We start from the raw sequence: 21,898 nt of genomic DNA, 5'->3' as shown, positions 1-21,898 counted from the left end.
TTAGAGCTGAATGGTATTTTCTAGTATACATCGGAATTTGATCCGCATCTTAAATGATTAACCCGACTAGGCCTGACGCAAGGATGTACTTGTGGCAGGTCCATTGGTTGATGTGTCCATCATGCTATACTCATAAATGCATATATTTGCGATGGTATTCTATCCCTCACAGCTTGCCGTCGCGGAGATAGCCATTCGACTTGAGCCAAGATTCCACGTCAGAGCGGTCACGGTTGATCCAGTTGATCTTAGCCCGGATGGCATCAAGACTCTGCTCAACGGCACGATCAAAGCCCTAAAGAGGTATTAGTCACTGGAACTAGGCTTCTTGTACAAATAGAACTTACCTTAGTATCCTTGTCCTTGAAGAACTCCTCCACCTCCTTCAACTGCGCCTCAGTGCAGAAGCTGGAAGTAGTGAGCTGAACAACAGTACCCAGCATACCAAGTCCCGGAGGCAGGCGCTTGTAGAGTGCATCCCAGTTGTTCTTCATCCAGGCCCAGCGAGCCTCAATACCCGCTGTGTGGTTGCGCAGACCGCCAAGAGGCATGTAGATATCTTGGTTCTTAACTTCATCACTGAGGGCAAGACCCAGAGTACGTTGGATGAGGGCCGGGTCTTCAGCAGAGCCGAGGCAGCGAAGAGCAGTGGTCTTCTCATCAGAAGTAGGAGCATTGCGGAATCGGTCGTACACGACGTCGTACTCCTTCTCGCCACCGTTCTTCAGAACGATGCTGAAAACGCTGCCGCGGATGTTCGGATGGATGGCGCTGGTTTCGCCCGCAGCGAAGCGCTGGAACATGTCCTGGGCGGCCTTGACAACAACTGGATCCTCAGCCGAGCCGGCACTACTGAACAAGAGCGCCTTGAACTGTTGCAGGATGTGACCATCCTTCTCCGAGAATTCCCAGCCAATCTCGTGAGTCTTGGAGCTGACCAAAGCGCGCTGGAACGTTTTCAATGCGTCCTTAGCTTGGCTATCCTCGAAGAGCCATGCAGCCCGGAGAGTGCCAACGCGGGCCACGATCTCATTCCACACGATAAACTCAGATTCGTTGTCAAAGCCCTTGAGAAGCGAGAGCAAACCAGAGGTGCTTTGGTAACCAGACGAAGCGAGGGCACCAGCATCTGCAATCATACCGGCACGGTCTTCGACAGTCAGCAGGCCCTGCTTGGCTGCCTCACCAAGCTTCGTGAGCCGTTCAGGAGTATAGGAGGTACGGTAGATAGCAGAATGGTCAGCGTTCAGCTTGTAGAAATCAAGGTCCGGTACCTTGAACTGGCCCTCACGCTCAGTCAACATGGTGTTCTCATCAAGACCTTGCTTGGTACGTAAGCCCAACATGACAGGGTAAAGGGTAGTGTCCTCTTCTGGGCGGACATCACCAGTACGCAAGAAGCGGTTCTGAGTCAATTTGATCGACGAGCTGGCAGCATCCTCGGCCACAGTGACCACAGGGAATCCGACATTCTTGGTCCAGATGTCCATGACCTGCTCGACAGGCTTTCCACTTGCGTCAGCGAGGGCAGCCCACAGATCACCAGTCTGGGTGTTTCCATAAGCGTGCTTCTTGATGTAGTTACGGACACCTTGGATGAAAACATCCTCTCCCAGGTACTTAGAAATCATACGCAGGACAGAGGAGCCCTTCATGTAGGAAATGGCATCGAAGATCTGGTTGATCTCATCGGCACGCTTGACAGGCACCTCAATAGGGTGACTACTACGCAGAGAGTCGAGGGACAATGCACCCTGCAAGCTGTCGATGACGTATGTTTGCCAGACCTTCCACTCTGGGAAGAAGCTGTTGCAAGAGTACCACGACATCCAGGTTGCAAAGCCTTCGTTGAGCCAAAGACCATCCCAGAAATCCATGGTGACAAGGTTTCCGAACCATTGGTGAGCCAGTTCGTGCTGAACGACCTCGGCGATACGCTCCTTGCGCGAGGCACCGCTGTTCTTCTCGTCCAAGAGCACATCGACGACACGATAGGTGATCAGACCCCAGTTCTCCATGGCGCCCGCACTGAAGTCCGGCACGGCGACCATGTCCATCTTAGGGAGTGGGAAAGTGCTGTCAAAAGCCTTCTCATAGAACGCCAGTGTCTTAGCAGCCAGATCCAACGAGAAGCGACCATGCTCAATATCCTGATCCGGAGTAGCATACACACGGATGGGGACACGGAAGTCCTTCGTCTCAATGTAGTTCAGATGACCGACAATGAAAGCCACCAGGTACGTGGACATGAGTGGGGAGGTGTTGAACTTGACGACCTTCTTGCCGCCCTCGACATCAGTCTCAGATGCCACGTCCATGTTGCTCAGGCAGGTCATGCTCTTGTCAGCGATCAAAGACACAGTGAACTTGGCCTTGAGGGCAGGCTCGTCGAAGCAGGGGAACGCTCTGCGGGCATCCGTGGGCTCCATCTGAGTCGAAGCAATATATTTGGTCTCGCCATTTGCCGTCTTGTAGGATGACCGGTAGAAGCCGGCCATATTGTCATTGAGGATGCCAGTGAAGGTGAGCTTCAGCTGCGCGGAGGATCCGGCGGGGATCGTCTCGGCGAACTTGACGGTAGCTACCTGGCTATCCTTGTTGACGGAGATCTCCGGGCTGGAGGTGATAACGGAACCCTGAGCGGAGACGATGGCATTGTGGATTTCGATCTCGTTGGAGTTGAGGGAAATGGAAGTGGTGTCTTCGGTGACCTGGAGGCTACGCTAACCTTGAGTTTCGATGACGGACTGGTGGGTTTCGAAGGGATACATACTCGATCACAACGGTACCCTCATACTTGAAGGACTCGAAGTTCGGCTCCAAGGTCAGGTCATAATGGACCGGCTTGACATTGGTGGGCAGAACCTCACGGCCATGGGTGATGTTCGTCGAGCCCGAAGGCACGTCAGCACGACGGCACATCCTGCGATAGGAGCAGTAACGCTTGGAGAGTTGAGAAAGGGGAGAACGACGGGCGGATAAGCGGGTTGCGGAGGGGGATGAGGCGGAGGAGGGAGAAGAAGTAGCAGTCGTAGAGGAAGAGGGGACAGATAAGGAACGAGAGAAGAGGAGGGGACTTCTGGAGGGGAAGGAAAGCGGTGGCTTCTTCGCTGAGTTTAGTACCAGCGGCGGTAACCGCGTAGAAGAGAAGCGACGCATGGACCCCGCTGAATGGAAGGCCAAAAGGATAAGAGAAAGGTGGAAAGGCGGAAGAGGGGCAGTTCCCAATGGACTAATCAGACGGAACAAGCGCCAGAACAATACCACCTAAAACAATCCAGGCTATGGAGCAGACAATGAATGCGAAGTGTTGATTTGATTGATTCCACATCATCAGGAAAATCACGGCGGTTGGCCCCTTGCGGCAGGCGGTGAATCTCGCCTCCCGTTCCTCCTCGGCCAATCGGTTGCCCGTCCCCAGCCAGCTTGTTGCCCAATCTAGCGGCGGGAATATCGTTGTTCCGTAGAAGTTTCTGCTATATATTCTTTCCTCCGCCGGCTTCCCTGCTGGACCATCATACATATACATTCTTTCAGCAAGTAATACTCACATACAGCAGATGCCATGTTTTCATCCCCACAGGCAGATCGTTGTCGAGCTGTTCTCTCGAGGACAGTACTTGCAAGACCGTACACCAGCCAGTTTGAGGGGCCCATGACTGCAATCTCTTTGCATCTTTTGTGGATGGGCTTCCATAGATGACTGGGACACGTAAAATTTACTAAAAAATTCTATTTTTTTTTTTTCTTTGAAATAGCTTATTAGTCAAATAATCGAAACTTTTCATCTCTATAAATATAAATATAGGTCTATACTACAATTAAGAATCGAAGTGGTATCCGTAACATGTTGAACCGGGGTATAACTTTGTTGACCAAACCAAATGTGCAAAATCAAAAAAATCCCCAGAAATTCCCAACTCCAAACAAATGCTTCGCTGTAAACATTATGATTACGCTTGAAAATAATGATGTTGAATCTTGAACTCATGAATCATGTCCGGGTTGCCCTAGACAATCTTAGGAGTGCTGTTGCTGCTCCTGTTGCCCCTGCAGCTGGCGCTGTTCGGCTTCCGCCAACGGCAGACGCGAGATGACACTCCGAGACCAGCCGTCAGCATCCACCACGGTTTCCTTGACCATCACATAGTTGCCCCAGCGTGGGAGCAACACGGCCCACACGAGGTAATAAATTCCACCCGCGGCGAAGATGCCAAGGGCCACCACGCAGTGCAGGTAGTATGGTAGTTGCTCGTAGACGCTCTGTCCGGCACTTGGGGGCACGTACGGTGCCACAACCAGATACATGTTGGACAGGCAGAAGAAGATGGTCACGGGGAGTGTCGCGCGGATGCCGGGGTTCCAGTCGGGGAACTTTGTCTCGTGAGTGAAGTAGACATACACGAGGCCACCAGATACAAAGACGTTGATAATAGCGAGCGGGTACGAAATAAGGTTGACCAAGAAGTTATATGCGTCTCCGGGAGGGGGGGCCAACAGGATGATGATCGAGACGATGTAGTGCTCAAACAGACCAGCGGCCGGCGCGTTGAATGGCTTGTTGCTAGCGAAAAACTTCGAGAGAGGCAAGACACCTTCACGTCCCAGCTCTTGGACGATTCGACCTTGCGAGAAGATCACCGACAGGACATTGCCAAATGCCGATAAAGCGACGAAGACCGACATGACTTTCTCGCCCCGCGGGCCAAACATGTTACCGAAAAAGACGGCGGCGACGGTCTGGCCGGAACTAAGAAATTGTTCTCGGGGCACGGCGGCGAAATAGGCGATGTTGCAGAGCATGTAAAGAATTCCAACAGATCCAATGGCGATGGGCGCGGCGATCTTCAATGTACGTGTGGGGTTCTTGGTCTCACTCAAAGCCTGCGACTAGTTAGTAAATGGCGTTGCGCGATACTGATCGGCAGTACTTACATAGTTGGCATTCGAGTAGCCGATGAATGACCAAATGACGTTATAGAGCGACATGACGATTCCATAACCGCTATTCGTTGTGCCCTCAAACGCGTTGCGGAAGTTGTGAGGGGGCTCATCGAGCTTCGTATGACCTCCGAGGGCAACAAAGCCACAGATGACAACGAACACGATGATGACAAGCTTGACCACACCCAGGAAGTTTTGGAGATGAAGTCCCCACTTCAAGGCGAAGGCGTGAATGAGGAAGGCAGCAGAGATACAGGCCAACCCAATGCCACGTTGGTTCCAACGGTCAACCTCCACACCAGCAGCATTGAGGATGTACTCGCCGAACACCACACTGTTGCTGGCAGCCCAGCCAAGTAGCATGACATAAGAGGCATACATGCATGTTATGAGGAATTTCGGCTTCTTGAAGACATATTCAAGATAGTTCTTTTCGCCACCGTTCCTGGGTATAGTTAGTCCGACTGGTCTCATGAAGAGATACATATAGGACGGCGGTAAACGTACTTTGGAATAGCAGTACCCCATTCCAGGTACACAGCGGTACCGGCCATGGCAATGATGGTGCCAATCACCCACATGAACAGGGAAAGTCCAACGCTACCGGACAACGCCAAGATGGTACTTGGCGTAGCAAAGATACCAGTTCCGATGACTCTGTTGAAGATCAGGAACGAGGCGCTAACCACGCCAATTTGACGGCGGTCTTCTGGTGTTGCATCGAAGACATTACCCTCATCTGCACGGGATAGTTAGATCATGACTTCCAATACATCAAGATATCCATGATGCATACATAGCTGAGAGACACCATCGGTCCTCCGGGGCCCTTCTTCCAGGGCCTTGGTGTCCGGCATGATTTCTTTCGCGGATTTCGAAGCTGAATCACTCATGGTAGTGCGGAAATTTTAGACTTAAGCTCAAGAATGTTCTCCACCGAAGCTCTAGAAGCTATGGAGAAGAAAGCAGGCGAACGCAAGGGATTATATTGAGCAGGCCAAGCGGGTAACGACGGACATGCACCACGAGATGCGATGATGTGCTGGGCCTAAATCTGATGCAATCAGGCCGTGGCGTGGAGGCTGGTGTTAGCAACCGCCTAAAGAGGAAAAAAGTCCTTATAATATCACAACCATGCAACCTCGTGAGAAAGAGTGAAAAAGGTGCAATGCTGACAAGGATTGAATTAGGGTATCTTATGCCCAGGAGATTAAGCTCTCTCCGTCAAATATGCATAGAAGAAAATGATTAAAAGAAAGAAATGGAGCTAAAAGAAAGATATCAACAACTGATGGCAAAGAACAAAAAGAGAAAAGAAAAATTTTTAAAAAATTTAAACGTGAGTGCCACATGGTTGAACCCGTAACGCAATTAATCTTATGAAGGCGAAAAAGGGTAGAAAAGTTTGGTTTGTGAAGCGGAACCGCCGAGTGAAGATCCACAAGATCCAGTTCATGACAAACAAAAATCGATGGCGTGATAGACTCGGCACCCGTGAGGGTTTTTGCTTGCGGAAGATCCGCTATTCTTGATGCAATTAGGCCTAGATCGTCATTACAGTATTGCCTAGCTCTGCTGGGTTGAGTCAAGTGTGTATACAGGGTCCGCAGCTAGTCCAAACTGCACTAAAAAAGCCTCAGAAAGAAAAAGAAAAACAGGAAATTGTGTCCAAAAGAATTTTCGTTCAATTAAGTATGTACAATACAAAGTGGTCTGGTAATGGTCTCTGTTCAAATCAAGAAAAAATTCGATCCTGCGCCCACCCAGACTCCCAAGCCGTAGCTTCATCATTCATATCCAAGTTGTGGCAATTTGTATACTTCTCCCACCTCAAACGCCAAATCAAGGCAGTACAAAGATAGACTGCGTTCTCGTGACAATGAAAATTAAAGCTTCAAGAGACGTAAAAAGACGGAAAGCAAGAGAGAGAAAAAAAAAAAATAAAGAAAAGGAAAAAATGCGCTGACAGGTCTTCAACAGAAAGCGCCGTATATGAACTCGCACACGAACCGTGATTAGATAGGAAAAAGGAGGTAAAATGCAGGAGAAAATTGAAAATACTGAAGAGAAAGGACTATATCTTGACGTAGCATGTACCTGCATGCATGAGATTAAACGTTCCACGTTCTACCTGGGCGTCGTCCCGACCGCCTGAGCAACAGGCACCAGACTGGACGGAGCCACTTTGCCAGGAAAGCTAGAGGGTGGGCTCTGCCGTTTTGCCAACAGGGCGAGTTTCTTGCGCAGGGATGCCAAGCGACCCCTGATACTGGATACCACTGCATGACCCGTCAGAAGAGAAATTTCCAATTGTGTGCGTGGTACAACTCACATTTCATCACCACCTGACGGTCTTCCACCCGTACGCCATCCAGCACGGCTTTGTCGCCATCTCGCCGGGCATCGCCTTTGTCGGTGCCACTTCCTGGCCCAGACCGGGATACCTCGTCTTCCTCCAGTACAGCTTCCAACATCCGAATGGCGGTGACATAAGCTATCTCGCACCCAGAAAGGTCTTCGCCCGTCAGTTCATTGATGGCGGCCGCCCGACTCATCTCTAGTGCCCGATCGTACATTAGCTTCTCCGCCGTCACACCCGAACTCACAACCACGTCCGTGGAGGCGCCAGAGCCGACGGAGGAGCCGACGGAGTGATTACTGGGATGACTGGGGTGATCTGGTGGCAAGCGTTTCTGGCCTTCGATTAACTTGAGACGAACAAATTCTGCCTTTTCCAACACCTCATTGAATCGGTTTCGCACCCATTGTACAACATTGTTGATCCGGTTACTGACAAGCGTGCTTGTGGCGTCCGTCCTTCCCATGGCCGATTCGCCAAACGCTTCTCCACGGTTCTTCCGGGTCCACCAAGCGCCAGCGATATCCATAGATTTTGCCAACAAGGAAAGCGCTTTGACGTAGAGAACGAGGGCTTCCTCGGACAATGTTACAACAGCATCAACCGTGAGCCCACCATCTGTCAGATCGGTAGGGTCCCGCTCCCCACCGGGCACATTAGCCCTGCCCGAAGGGTCCGTTTGAACAGATGGCGCCAGTGGGATGAGTTGCTTGTACTTGACCTCGGCGAAGCCATACACCACGTCACTTCGCGTGGCACACTCTTCGATCACTTGGATGGTCTTCGCGTCCTCATCCAGGGTCACGTTAGTCCTTGCTCCATCCCCGACAACCATCAAGCTACCTTGAGCCGCCGGATAGGCTGGGAAGGGGTTGTAGCCCAGTGGGGGAGAGCGCCCTCCTTTCGTAATAGTCATGGGTGGCGAGAAGCCCATCCCAAACAAGCGCCCGCTAGCCATGTGGAGCGCTTTTGAGATGGCGGACGTAGGACTCTGGCCGTATCGACGCTCGTAAGAACCTTGACGAGTGTGCGTCGAATCAGCCCGAGCTCGTCCAGAAGCAACCTGCATTGCTTTACCTGTAGTGGCCAAGGGTGACGTAGCGGTCGCCGTGGACGATCCTTGGGTGCCTGGGCGACGCGACAGAGCATAGGCGTTCTTGGAAAAGCCGCCCTGGATCCGAGGACTATGTGCCAACTCATCTGCAAAAGCATTCACCTCCACAGCACGTTTCTCTACGAGCACATAGTCTCTCTCAAACGCAATCTCTTGTGCAGCGCGCTCGCTTTCCTCTTTTGTTTTCTCCGCTTGCCTCTCGGTTTGTGGGATTCCTGCGTAGGTATTTCGGCTCCTCTGCCGCTCCATTACAGCGGCCGTAGCATTTCGATCGACAAGCTCTTGACGACCGGGGGCCGTGGCAAGAGACACCGCACTCGGTCTCTGAGGCGTCGTGTTTGCCGGTTCTTTGGATGTAGTCGGTCTGTCCACACTTCCCACCCTACGCATAGGAGACGAGGAAGCCGGCGGAGTGTCCGACCTCTGCGTGGTAGGTCGATGAGCAGCCGGGTACGACACGGGGTCGTCCTTCTCACGTTTCATCCCGGTGGGGGTCCTTGATCCCGTTCGAGACTGGGGACGAGATGTCGACCCGGTAGTGTCCACAGCGACAGACGAACGGCGAGACGTTGATGAAGCATCATCCGCTATTAACCCCGGGATAGGTCCTGTGATAGTGTCACAATCGAAGAAATCGGAGAAATTCATACGCTCCACGGGGTTCCGCTTCAGGAGCATTCGAATAAGGGACTTTATTTGATCCGAGGCAGGATTCTCCTCGGGGAACTTGATCCTGTCCTCTCCTTTCTCAATCTTCCGAAGCAGCTCAACATGGTTCGTGGCCCGAAAAGGAGGTTTGCCCACCACCATCTCATAGAGCACCGTGCCCACAGACCAAAGATCTGCTTTAGCGTCATACTTCTCGTACCGGAGGATTTCGGGAGCCATATAGAGAGGGGAGCCACACAATGTTTCAGCAAGCGATGTCGACGGAAGGGACCGAGCAAACCCGAAATCCGCAATTTTGAGCATTGGTAGGGATTCCAGTCCCGTTGCAGGGCTAAAGGATTCTTCACACCCTTTGAATGGCACAACCTGAGCCACGCCACTCCGGTATGACGACGGAGACGGACACAGTAGAAGATTTTGTGGTTTGATGTCACGGTGAATCAAGTTTCGATCTCGGAGAAATTTCAGCGCGCTTGCCAGCTGCTTGAGAAAATGGCGGACGACCACTTCATTCAGTGCGCCACCACGGGGGTTCGGATACTTCGCAATCATGTCCTGCGTATATCGGTGGTCCCCGAGTGTATCTCGGCGCTTGATGAACAGTGACAGATCCCCCAAGGCACAGTATTCCATCACCAGGTGGATGTGTGAAGTCGTCTCATGGCAGTCAATGAGGGCCACGATATGTGGATGGTATAGCCCTTTTAGGATATGAATCTCCGAGGAAAGGTTCTCTTTTAGCTTCTTGTTCAATTTGGAGAGGTTGACGGACTTGATGGCGACGTAAGTACGTGATTTCTAGAAGCCCAAAAGAATTAGCATTGGCCCCCGTATAGCTCCACCTGAACAGACCTAATGAACCTTAACCAATCTAGACTTACCGTATGGACACCCTGATAGACTGTAGCAAAACTCCCCCGGCCAATCTCATCCAGTCTGGTATAACGACCAATGGGCATCTCGGCATGGGAGGTCTCCCTGGACCTCCTGTGGTGTGAAGATGCCATACTGCAAACGGGGCGACGACAACGCCCTAAGAGGAGCGTTCACAAAGAACCAGCCACGCCCCGACGACCACACAACTACCTCAGCAACGGCAGCAACAACGATTGATGATGGAAGTGGCCCATCAGGGGAGGGAGATGATGTCCAGAGGGCCGGTCGATAGGTAGCTATCAAGAATAGATAAGGCAGAGGGGGTGGGGACGTAGGAGGAAAGCAGAAGCCGAGAGTCGTGGAACGAGAGAGGAGATGATGAGCGAGCTATCGGACGTCAAGGACCGAAACGACAGGAAGTGGACCGAGTCGCTAGGAAGGAGAAGTGTCGAGGTGAGCAGCAACGACAAGGATGGGAACAGTATACAGGCGTACGAGAGCGGTGAGGCGGAAACGGGTGCTCTACGCTGATAGGAAGGCGATAGCTGCAGGAGGTAGTCAAGGATGTTAATCAAGGTCGATAGTGGTCGGGATTATCCCCGATAACACTCTATAGAAGGTGGTACATGCGTCGATGTAAGAAAAAGCAAATGGGGGGAAGATCAGAGAAAAAGGAGGCTGTCAAATAGAGGCAAATCGACAGAAGAAAGGAGAGAAGTACCGGCTCTGGCGTATCAGCGGAGGATGATGTGATGAGACCAGGGCGGGTGACAAGCAGTTAGACCCAAGGAACGTTTTGACGATCTTGTCTTTGGGGAAAAGTACCAGTGCTAAACTAGTCTGCGATAACGATCTATTGGGGACCAGTGGGACGCAAGGCGGTCAGAAGGGCGGCGATGGACTTGGAGATGATCGGGAACCAATCCAGATGAATACCCAAAACAGGAACAGGCTAGCTACTGAGATGATGGGGGATGACGGGGATGACGGGGATGACTGAGAGGAGAATGGTCAGATTCCTGAAGGCGACTGTAAAATGATGGAAGATCCAGAAAGAATGGCGATGAGAGAGAACCAGGCTGGCTCCGAAACGGGAACCTAATCTAGCAGTGGCCTGAGGCCGGAAGGGCATCACGTTATCGTTTCGATTGCAGCCAAGTACGCAAGCTCGACCACAGACGATAGAACAACGCTGTCTATGACATCTATGTACTTAGTTTCTCACCATGACACCTGCACTCGTATTTCTCATCTCTCTTCATCACCAGAGTGAATGACTCATCTGATGATAGCCTCCTGTTCACAAGCGCCCGGTTTGCCACTGAATGACTGAAGGTTGATCTGCCGAATCATCGATAAGACCAAAGTGGAGACGCGTTAGATACGTTGGCGTCCACTAAAGACCTGGCGATCAGCAACTTCGAACTTCGTTGACGAATCGTAGAAAGTTGCCTAAGGGGATTCAACCAGTCATATTATGATTTTCAATTTTGGGTCACGGGTATCTCATGGGTGTCATGTGAATCTTTTCCAACACAAAGGCAAGACTATCTACGCCGCCTAGTATTCCTTCCAAAATCTTGCAACACATGGTAGAGAGAAAGAAGGGAAAGGAAAGGAAAAAAAGAATAGGAAAAAAAAAAGGACAAGAATGAAATACAATACAAATCCCCTGCCCACTTTCCTGATCTAAAAAGTCAAAAAATCTTGTCAGATAAGCTTCCCAGGGACTGTTTCATCCAGAAAGCATGTCCCAGTAATCTATCTGTCCTCACAGGCCAAGTCCCCTGACGAGCAGCCACAGCACAATCGGTACAAGGACATTGTCGTTGCACCCCGTCAAGATCGCTTCGGTCGCACTGGTGCCTGCAGCCGCTATGATGGCTTTGCACACCGTCCAAAGCCAGAATAATTGATTCTGCCCATCGTTCACATGCACCGCCCACTGGCCTGCGGCAAGCCACAATCGGGAAAACACCAGACCCCCGGTCACAGCCGCCGCAAAAGCCACACTGCCCTCCAAGGACTTGCCTCCACCCCAGAACCACTTACGCCGACCAAACCGACGACCCACTAGTGATGCGGCGGCATCTCCAAGACCGACGCATACTACTCCGCTGACCATACTGACATCTCGGAACTGGACGTTCCAGGCGCCCCATGGGTGGTCTTCCGATCGGGGGATGTCAGCCAAAGAAAGCCACAGGGGAATAGAGCATCCGATAAGAAGGAAGATGTGAGAGATAATGACAGGTCCCCGGTGGTCCCGGCCGTCAACATAGGGCGCCAGGAAATAGGTCAACGGCCGAGAGATTGGTGGCATTTGGGAAGCTCGGAAAAGATCCAGAAGGAGAAATATAGACAGTACTAGAGCGAGAGCGAGAGCACAGAATGCAGGATCGATGTAGATGGTGGGAAGAAACATCAACACCATCATGCCGTGGAAGACTTTGCGTCTTGTATCCACTTCTACGATGGAGCTCAACTTAAAGACAACACCCAGGCCCATCATAATCACCGCAATACAATGAGCAGCAATTAAAAGACGTGCGTTGGCTTCCCCAAAAGAAGTCTGCCGGAGACACTCCATCCAGCCAAGAGAGCGCATTTCACGATCCAAGCGAGGAGGAAGAGGAATCCAGTACTCCAGGTTCCACATGATCACCCAGAACCTAAACCAGGACACATTTCCCAGTAGGTAGCTCAAAGCCCACCCAAACGGCTCCTCTCCACCCAGTGCGCGTTCGCTCACGTACTTCCGCACTGGACCCATGATGATAATTGCCACAGCCGCATATACGTACAGGGCGTAAAGCCATTTCCGCACTTGTGCTTGTGGTACAGTCAGTGACAAAAAGGATGCCAGCCCCGGAGCCATCGATCGCTTCCGTCGGCCACTGGGAGTGGTCCTGATACGCTCTGAATGTGCAGCCTCATCCACGCTGGAGATAGTATGTCGTCTTCGATGCACTGCATGTCGATGACCATTCTCTTGGGGAACCTTGTCGGTCATTTCTCTAGCTGGGGTCTTCTCTCGAAACTCATGCGTTGTTCTGCGTGATATTGGCGCCATGTGAGCCTCGTATTCACTGTCTGACATAGCATCTTCGGAGGAGCCCGCTCGGCTCAGTTTTTGGCAGAGTTTATGGTCGATAACATACAAGAGATTTTTTCGTGATTGCGAACCACTGGGCGACCGTCTAAACTTCCAGCTGGGGATCCTAGCTAGAGCGACCTCCCAACGGAGAACATGCCGGCAAGAGATAAAAATGCACAAGCCGCCCAGCCACAATAGCGCCTTAAGGATCTCCGCCTGGGGGGAGCTCGCAAACAAAAACAGATTCACAAGAGCACTCGTCAAAAGCTGTAGCTCTGCCGGAAGGATACTGGTAGTTAATAAGAAATCTAAAGTGGGTATCAATGCTTGATGCAACGGAAAAACAAGGGTCAAAACTTCAGAACTGAGGCCGCGAAGCGCGAGAGGCTTGGGTATCGTATGATCTGCAGAAAAATGCTCCGAGACAATAATGGGTATCAACGTGACCAACCAATGGACGACACTGTGACCATGCATCCACTCGTGCAATGGAATGACTGGGGCGGGTAAAGACGAGAGACTGAGAATGATGTTTGGCAATACTAGCGCAGGGCTACGGTGCGCCAAGGACAAAGAGGTGTAAATGGGTATCAAAATCGGGTAAAGAAGGGGAGCGGGGTCGAAGCTCCTTGGAATGGTAAAAGAGTTTAATCCGGAAAGGCGTAGGCGTCCATTTCTCCTGAGCGGATACACCGCGTACAGCGTGGTGACAAGAACGCCATGAGCAAGTAGTTCTACCAAGCGATACAGGTAAGTGACGAACTTCGCAATAGTGCCAAACAGCAATCATACGTACCTTTCCTCCAAGCCCATGCAAGTAACCTCGCACTCTCCTGGGACAACACAACCGCGCCCACGGACAATAGCAACCCTGTCTCTAAGAGCCGCCGCAAGACCTCAAGGCGCTTTTTTCCGACCTTCCCTCGTAATCCCACCCTTCCGGTTCCCATGTCTTCACTGGAGCTCTGTTGTGAGCTCCGGGACGTTGACCGTCCCAGCGAGGGCCACGGTTGCAATATCGGCAACCACGAGTCACGGTCTGTGGCATCATTGTAGCCCGAACGCAACCCTTTCCGTTGGCGAAGAGGGGGCGCCGGGAGTCCTTTTAAAATCCCTGTACTCTCATCATCTGCCTCGGTGCCGCTATCACTGGACGTTTTAGGCCATGAATTGGGAGTTAGTCGATCACCGCCATTCATAGGTAGCAAATGGGGTTCGGAGCACTTGGAGCCCTTGCGATGGTAGGGGTGCGGCGACCGGGAAGTATCTCGGAGAGTGTCTGGTATAGATGAATCGGGCTGGAATAGATTGTTGGGGAGAGGTAATCTCTCCTCCTCATGGTTCTGCGAAGCGGCCATGACCCCATGGACTCTTGATCGGAGAGTTTTAGAGCGAGTACGTCATATCTGAGGGGACAGTTGCGGAGACACGAGGACACTAAACTGACGATACCACGTTAGTAGACACACCATAAGCCAGTGCAAATGGGAAATCCAGGGCATACAAAGTGAGTATAAAGGTGTATTGCTGGTGGAGACGTTGTGAAGGACTGGTTGTTATCTAATGAGGTAACGAAAACGGCGGCGGTTTTTTGCGTATCACATGCTTTTAGGCTCACGGGATAATGCAAGTCAACGGCCATCACCCAGATTATGCATAGATCTAGGCCTCTATGATTAAGATTCCACTCGCAAATTTCCCGGTCCTAATTTCATGGAATCCAGTATTGCTTCAACCAAACATGTTCTAATCAACCCTGACTCAACATCCCACAGCTGATCCAGTATCGCCAGACACTTATCTCCTGATGTCTAAGCACCACTTATCGAGCAGATGTGACCAATCAATTAGGGTTGATGCTAAATCTACACACAGGCCTTCTGAGTGAACGTGGCATCAGCCTTGTTCTTATGTCACGCAATGCAGCGGGAGTAATTCTGTCTACGCGTCCGTGGGGTTATGCGTCTGTAGGATGATCCCGGCCGCCAATTGCCGCCCTTTCTGGCCCCATACTGACGTGCAAGGCACGATCTGACCCGGCCAACTATTCCCAGACAGCGGCTGTGCTGTGTAGAGAATTGCATGGGAAACCCCCGCTGTGGAGTATCGTTCGAGAATGCGCTGCAGGCACGATTCCAGTTCAGTGCCAGACTCTTTGCCAATCTCGATTCCTGTGTACCGCAGATTCTCGTCTGTGGTGGTGTCGATCTTGCGACCAACATCCAATTCTTCCGCAGCCATCTTCAAACCACCACACCGATAACCCAAACCCTGCCATTCGATATCGCTACCCCGGGGTAGTTCAGCAACCTGGGCAGCAAAGAAGGGAGGAACCAGTACGTCCGACTGCACCACGGACATGTTAGGCAAAGCAGCTGCCTCTGGCTTCGTTGGCTGGTCATAAGCTCGTCCTCCATACTTAATGTCCCAAGCATCCAACGTCGGTTCTTCGTCGTCCTCGTCTGAGTCGGTTTGCTGGACATGCATCGTCTCCCAGAGACGCCATGCTATTTGCGCTTTAGTATCCATGTGGTCTGTTCCCGTTAGATACGCAACGGCCCCCAGCCACCACTGAACCTGCATCGCTGCCGCAATCCTCCACAGATGCTGCAAAGACAACACCGCTCGCAAGGAGTAGCTTTCAAGCCATGACTCCGGGCCAGCGACCATATCCATCGACGCCGGTTCCAAAGGTATCTGACCGGCAATGTACACCAGCCGCTCTGATGCCTGCACCGGGATAGACATAGCCTGTGAATACGGTCCAATATTAGCGGGGGCCCAGTATGAACGGGACTGAACATGAAGGCCCTGTCGCAGATCCCTGGGGCCTAAATCGATGACCAACGAGACCGTAATCTTTACGCCCTCGGGGAGACTATTCCCACAAGCCACCGTAGCTCTGGCAGGGGGATTCGGCTTCTTGAAAAGCGAAACGTAGATATCGTTCATCAACGGGAAGTCAACCATAGAGCGAATCAAAACTGTAGCAAAGACGATATCAGCAGGTGTCCGAGTACCCGTAGACTCCAAAATAAGCCGGATCTTCCGCGCAATCGCCTCCATCTGCTCCCCAGCACCAGGACCAGCCTCAGGCGCCGCAAGATTCGAGATAGCCCAAGTGCCGCCATTCCTCGACTGAGCGACCTCCCCCAGTCGCCACACAGGCTGAGATTCCTTCACCGTGTCGACGACATCCAGATCCCCCACATCCGACACCACCGCATCCAAAACCCCAGAAAACGTCTCATCCAACAACGCCGGCCGCCTCACATCCTCCGGAGAAACGCCATCCCCTCCCTCCTTCCTCACACACCTCGCCCCCCGAAGCCTCACAAACCCCACACCCCCTTCCCCAGAACAGACCTCCCTCTCGGCAATCTCAATCCTCCCCTTCCAAAGAAACGCAGGCCCATCAACCGCAAGACTCTCATACTCACCCCCTTCCCCAAGAACAGCACCCCCCAAATCATCAACCACAAACCTCCTCATGCCCCTCTCAATCTTCCTCCGCACAAGCCCATCGCGACTCGAAACATCCCCCCAGAGAAACCCCTCATCCAGCCCGCCCGAGGCAACCTTGATAATCCTCGCCTCACATCCAACCCCAGCCATATCCTCCAACAGCCCCGCCTGCGTAGCCACGCCCGCGCGTTCCACCGGCGCAGGGAGCACCGGATAATTCCACAACCAAGCCAAGGGGGTCAGGCCCAGCCTACACGCGACATTCTCGATCCTGGTGCGTTGATAAGTGGACAAGATGGCGCCGGCACAGACGGCACTGGCCTCCGGATGACACTGCATCACGCGCTTCAGCAGCGGAACGAGCGACTCGGTCTCGTCTTCCGGCGCGGACTCCTCTGTGGCATCATTGCGGTAGATGCGGGCTGTGTCGACGGCGCCGCCGGAGATGGGGGCGCGGTAGAGCGGGATGTCCAGGGCCTGCTCGTAGAGGGGGATCACGGCGTGGCCGATGGTCTGGTACATGAAGCTGTCGATGTCTTCTTGGGCATCTTGGACCGGGGGGTGGAGATTGGCTAGCGCGATGACTTTGTGGCCGTTGCGGATGCAGTGCAGGAGAGAGTAGAGAGAGTCTTTTCCTCCGGATATTAGGGCGATCACGTTTAGGCTTTGACCCTGTTGTGGTTGTGGTGATGGGGTCATGGTGGTGGGGTGGGTTTTATCATTTGAGGGGTATTTTTTTTTTCTCTCTCTGTTATTTAGTAGGTGACCCCGCGCTTGCGTTAGAGTCTAGATGCTTGAGTTATGTACCTAGTAAACTAGTGATAGTTCGGTTTAAGGTAGACCAGGGTTTGGCCTTTTTAGTTGTTAATCATTTGGTTGAGGATTTAACTTAATTTTTACTGCGGTGGTTCGGAGTTCCGAGACGGAAGCCAAACCACTAACCATGGATTGTAGAAATACACTACTACACTACATTCCCAGAAGAGTATTTTTCTTGATGATTCTTTGATTATCACTAGCTATGCCGCACATTGAATGGGCACTTGAATTAATAACAGCGGGGGGAATATTATGGATGCAAACAAAATGAAAACAGGATGATGCGCACAGGGGTATGAGGCAATGATTGGGGAAAAGTTGAAGTATACATGTGGCCAGCACAGGAATGATGTGGTGAGGGTGCAACCCGGGTCAAGGTCAAAACAAATATTAAATCAAATAGGGACACAGAATGCAAGATGAATGAGAAGTATAACGAAGAGAAGAGAAAAAAAGGGAAATGGTTACAAGAGTGGCGAATGACTTGAGCCATTCTGTTGATCGAGGCAAAACATCTTTGCCAGAAAATGCGAGTATGAGAGAAAAAAAAATCCCAAATCACCACCAGTGCCTCAAAATGAGAAGTCGCCATGCGCTCTAAGTTTAGTCCAAACCGTGGACTCCCAGTGCGCCGAAACCGTTGCAGCCCAGACAACCGGTCTAATGCCTCCAATTTAAGTCCTTCTTTGTGAGGACCATATGCTGTATTATGCTTCTCTTTTCCCCGGTGTGAGAAACGGAAATCCTTTTGCCAGACACCTTAGCCTCCCACATGACACCGCCAATGTAAATGCCCAGACGCCAAAACCGCAAAGACCAAAGTCAGACCAACCAGTGCAATGGTGGAGTAATTATGATAGTGTATTAAGTAGTAAGGGGGGAGCTCCTGGTCACATCGCGTCGTGAAGTTGCAAACGGCAATGGAGGCAACTAAGCGTGTTCGTCACGCTTGCGCTTCTTGGCAGATCGACGATCGATAGAGGGTGCGTCAGACACACCATCTTCGGATGATTCGCTAGTCGTCGACTTAGTCGCCGCAGCGTTGGCAGCTTCATAGAGCACAGCCCCCATGGCACTCGCGTCACGTTCCTCATACTGTTGAGAGGCGCCGTTTGTGTCCAGGACGCCCATTACGATAGAACCACCGGCATGGGTCCTGGCGTGCTGCGCAAGGTTGTCACTCCGAGAAAACTTCTTACCACACTCATTGCACTCGAAGGGCTTGTCCTGGGTGTGCAGAGAACGGTAGTGGCGCTTAAGGTGCTCTTGACGACGGAAACGACGAGAGCAGAGAGAGCAGACGAAGGTCTTGGAAGGGTCATCCGTCAGAGATTGCTTACGACCCCGGCGGTTCACCGACACGGGAACAGGTGGGGCCTCGGAAGAGCTAGATACATTGGCTTCCGAGACTGAGCGGGACGGAGCAGCGGCCTGCTGAGCCGCATTGGCCTCTGTGCTGGTGGCCCGGCTGTTGACCGGTGCCTGTGCTTTCTTGAGAGCATCCTGGTCCTCAGAGTGTGCTCTCTTGAGAGACTTACGCGAGTTGCTTCGCTTCTTCGTCTTCATCTCGTCCGAGGTCTCGCTGGCATCACTCTGGACCGGGCCGAAGTCGGTACATCCCAGGAAAGAAAGGCCAGATTGGGTCAAATCCAGATCGTCCGAAGAGTCTTCCAAGCTGTGTTCACTCAGGAACTCCTCATCCTCAAAAGAGTACGTGCTGAGACGCTGTCTCTTTTCACCCATATAATAGGGGTTGCCGCTGGGATGGAAGTCAACCAGGCGGTTGACAAACTCGTCCTCCGAGTCAAGGTCTGAAAAGCTGTCAAAGGTGGGCAATGAAGTGAGGGGATCCTCAGTAGAGCTAGTGTAAGCGGGGGATGGGTTCTCATGAACTGGCAAAGTCACGGCCTCGCTTCCCAGGACCACCTTGGGTTCCTCCTCTTCGCAGGAAAGAGTGGGCAAAGGAGGCAGCTCAGACGGGGAGGATGTGCTGACGGCGGAAGACTCGACAGTCAACTGCCGAGGATCACAGAAGTCGGAAGTGGCCTGCTCAACAGGGAAAGCCGACTGAGACGGAGCAAACAAAGAAGACACAGGAGAAGGCGAAGGAGAAAGAGAGGGGCAAGAGCCGTTTGCAGAGAGAAAGTCTGAGCCCTGACTGGCAGTGAGAGCATTGGCGTTAATGAAGACTAGAAGAAGTTAGCTCTTGGTTCCAATCCCCTGCTCAACTGATGAAAATGACAAAAAAAAAATAAATAAATAAATAAAACATACCAGGAGTCATGGGAGGCGAAGTTGCTGACCGAGCCCAGTCGGCACTGGCCAGAAGCTCGGCATGGACCTCACTTTCGCAGCCCTCTTTCACACCCTCCACCTTTTCGAACGAGAAGAAACAGTCGTGGATTGGGGTGTGCAGTGTGCCACTGCTGGATGGTGGGCTGCTGATGGAACTTCCAGCGGTGGAGAGTGGAGGGGTAGAAGGGAAGTTATAGTAGTCACCGACGAACCTCGTGTCCAAAGGCATGAGGGCTGGGGAGCCTTGCTGGACGACGATTGTGGGCTTCAGGTGAGAGGGTTGAGGGGAGGCGATGGGAGTCATGTTCATTGCTCCTCGGAAGGCATTGGTAGTGGCCATCTGATGCATGTTCATCATGGGTTGAGCATTGTAGACCGGTTGTTGCTCCGGTAGGCAGTGTTGTTGAGGGTAGGCCTGCATCTGTCCATAATATGGCTGGGGCTCAGACGGGTGGCTTGTGTATTGTTGTCTTTGTGAATCAGCAGTAGGGTAGTATGCAAAAGATGGTTGTCCTTGCACCGCTGGTGCCATCGTATATGTAGCGTCCATTGTGACTAGAGCATAAGGCATTAGTATGGACATCTTGCATGATATAATGTTGCTTCGACGAACCAATGGTAAGATTGTGCTGAGGATCAAGCGCGTACTGCTTTACCTCTTGGGTATAATTAGGTATGTTTAGTCTATGTCAGGATGTTGGTTCCAGAATGATGTCGAGGCAGCTTGGTGCTAATGATAGATGTCGAGCACGGTAGTTGCTGAATGAATGTAGATGTCTCTTGCTCTGGATGAATGAATGACTGAAGGCAGAAGAGTGCGGTCTGAATTAGGGTTTTATAGTTAAGACTGCGAATATGCAACGTCTTCTGATCTTCTGGTGAATGTACGGTATAGTTATATCTGATAGAAGGAAGGACAGGAACCTCTGGTCGATACGAGCCAACCCTTTTTGGATTCGGGACGATCACGATCAAAGGTACCGGGAGACAGATGATGAAGTAAAAGAAAGAGAGAAAAGAGAGATGGGATGGGGATTAAAGCCAAAAAAATAAGAAATAACGAAGGGAAGGAAGAGAATCGAGACAAGTCTAAAAACGGAAAAATGAAAAGACTAAAGAAATAAAGAGGACTAATTTGAAGGGCAAGGACAGTCGCGGGGAAACGAGAGACAGGGCCGATATGGGAAAGGGAAGAGGGAGAGACGGCCAGAAGGATGGACAGTGGATAAAAGAGAGACTGATCTGCTTGTGCTACGACTTAGTAGCGCTGTGCGTAGTGAGAGTTAGTAGTAAGACTGGAGCCGTACTTTTTAGTTTTAGTCCGTCTTGTCTATTTGGAGAGGGGGGGGGGGGAGAAGGGAAGGTAGTATAATACTAGTAATTATACCTAATAATATTCGTGAATTAAAATTATAATTATGATTTTTTTTTATTAGAATACAAAAAAATAAAAATAAAAAATAAAATAATTCCTCCCCCAAAAATTAAAATTCAAAAAAATAATAATTATAATAAATGGAGTAACTCAGGTGCATCCGCCCATCAATTCCAAGGATACTCTCCATGGTGGTGCCAGATTTCCTATGATTATCAGTTAATCTTTGCCGGAATGGTGCGAATGATCAATGGGAATAACTCTGTTCATGAATCCCAATTGTTTCTCGACTCCGATTACACTTTGGAGGGGAAACTTCTCTCGCGATTCTTTTCCCATTCCCATTCCTTTGCCTCTTTTTTTCTGCCTGATTTCTTCAGAACCACTGTGATTTGCTGTTACTGTGTAATTACATCTCCGACAGCCGCCCTACCGGCACTCTCTCACGTAAACCAGATGCAGGACGGCACACAAGCAGGCACAGATTGACGCTGGTGCACATCTCAGTTCCTCCAACAGCGGAGCAACAGACGGGAGGTGGGACGCTTCATCAACAGTGGCAGCATCCGCCGCATCATCATAACCACCATCTACATTTTGCTAGCCACAACTAAGTCTACCCTAAAATGTTGTGCCATTGCTCCATTGGGGAAAGGGTAGCGTAGGATCCATCCGAACTACACAACCGACAAATCCAATGCGCGACTAACAGGGAATGGGACCACTACCTCGGCCGGGGAACCCAAAAAAGGCGTAAGCATGTGGGACGCATGAGCACGAGTGGACCACCTTGGCGGTCCTCATAAAGACTCCATCTGAGGACACTCCCAAAAAGAAAAAAGATTTAAAAAATAAAAAGATTTAAAAAAAAAAAAAAAAAAAAAA

At 51.3% G+C, this 21,898-nt stretch overlaps 6 protein-coding genes across 6 annotated transcripts; all 6 read right to left on the bottom strand.

Moving 5' to 3' along the window:
* Window positions 1–166: 166 nt before the first annotated feature.
* Window positions 167–2,922, bottom strand: BDV37DRAFT_286030 (M1 family metallopeptidase; the record flags this gene model as incomplete). Its single annotated transcript, XM_032087842.1, has 3 exons — window positions 167–295; window positions 348–2,718; window positions 2,774–2,922. 3 exons carry the CDS (start codon window positions 2,920–2,922, stop codon window positions 167–169), a joined length of 2,649 nt encoding a protein of 882 aa, XP_031938378.1.
* Window positions 2,923–3,744: 822 nt separating this feature from the next.
* BDV37DRAFT_188342 (high affinity methionine permease) lies at window positions 3,745–5,988 on the bottom strand. The gene is made up of 4 exons (XM_032079621.1): window positions 5,741–5,988; window positions 5,452–5,683; window positions 4,936–5,389; window positions 3,745–4,884 (listed from the first exon to the last, which is right to left on the bottom strand). Exons 1-4 carry the CDS (start codon window positions 5,835–5,837, stop codon window positions 4,021–4,023), a joined length of 1,647 nt encoding a protein of 548 aa, XP_031938377.1. The 5' UTR covers window positions 5,838–5,988; the 3' UTR covers window positions 3,745–4,020.
* A 1,083-nt stretch (window positions 5,989–7,071) lies between these two features.
* On the bottom strand, window positions 7,072–10,045 carry atg1 (serine/threonine protein kinase ATG1; the record flags this gene model as incomplete). The annotated part of the gene is made up of 3 exons (XM_032085142.1): window positions 7,072–7,223; window positions 7,277–9,884; window positions 9,968–10,045. The coding sequence occupies 3 exons, from the start codon at window positions 10,043–10,045 to the stop codon at window positions 7,072–7,074; spliced, it is 2,838 nt and encodes a 945-aa protein (XP_031938376.1).
* A 1,688-nt stretch (window positions 10,046–11,733) lies between these two features.
* BDV37DRAFT_273941 (putative phosphatidate cytidylyltransferase) lies at window positions 11,734–17,223 on the bottom strand (the record flags this gene model as incomplete). The annotated part of the gene is made up of 3 exons (XM_032085141.1): window positions 11,734–13,793; window positions 13,856–14,357; window positions 15,007–17,223. The coding sequence occupies 3 exons, from the start codon at window positions 17,221–17,223 to the stop codon at window positions 11,734–11,736; spliced, it is 4,779 nt and encodes a 1,592-aa protein (XP_031938375.1).
* A 265-nt stretch (window positions 17,224–17,488) lies between these two features.
* Window positions 17,489–18,104, bottom strand: BDV37DRAFT_188301 (uncharacterized protein). The gene has a single exon (XM_032079619.1). The coding sequence runs from the start codon at window positions 17,933–17,935 to the stop codon at window positions 17,594–17,596; it is 342 nt and encodes a 113-aa protein (XP_031938374.1). The 5' UTR covers window positions 17,936–18,104; the 3' UTR covers window positions 17,489–17,593.
* sebA (putative C2H2 transcription factor (Seb1)) lies at window positions 18,105–20,370 on the bottom strand. Its single transcript, XM_032079620.1, has 2 exons — window positions 19,618–20,370; window positions 18,105–19,532 (listed from the first exon to the last, which is right to left on the bottom strand). Exons 1-2 carry the CDS (start codon window positions 20,219–20,221, stop codon window positions 18,274–18,276), a joined length of 1,863 nt encoding a protein of 620 aa, XP_031938373.1. The 5' UTR covers window positions 20,222–20,370; the 3' UTR covers window positions 18,105–18,273.
* Window positions 20,371–21,898: the final 1,528 nt, after the last annotated feature.

Source organism: Aspergillus pseudonomiae (assembly GCF_009193645.1).
Source record: "Aspergillus pseudonomiae strain CBS 119388 unplaced genomic scaffold BDV37scaffold_69, whole genome shotgun sequence".
Lineage (NCBI taxonomy): Eukaryota > Fungi > Ascomycota > Eurotiomycetes > Eurotiales > Aspergillaceae > Aspergillus > Aspergillus pseudonomiae.
This window is presented reverse-complemented; position numbering and strand designations above follow the sequence as displayed.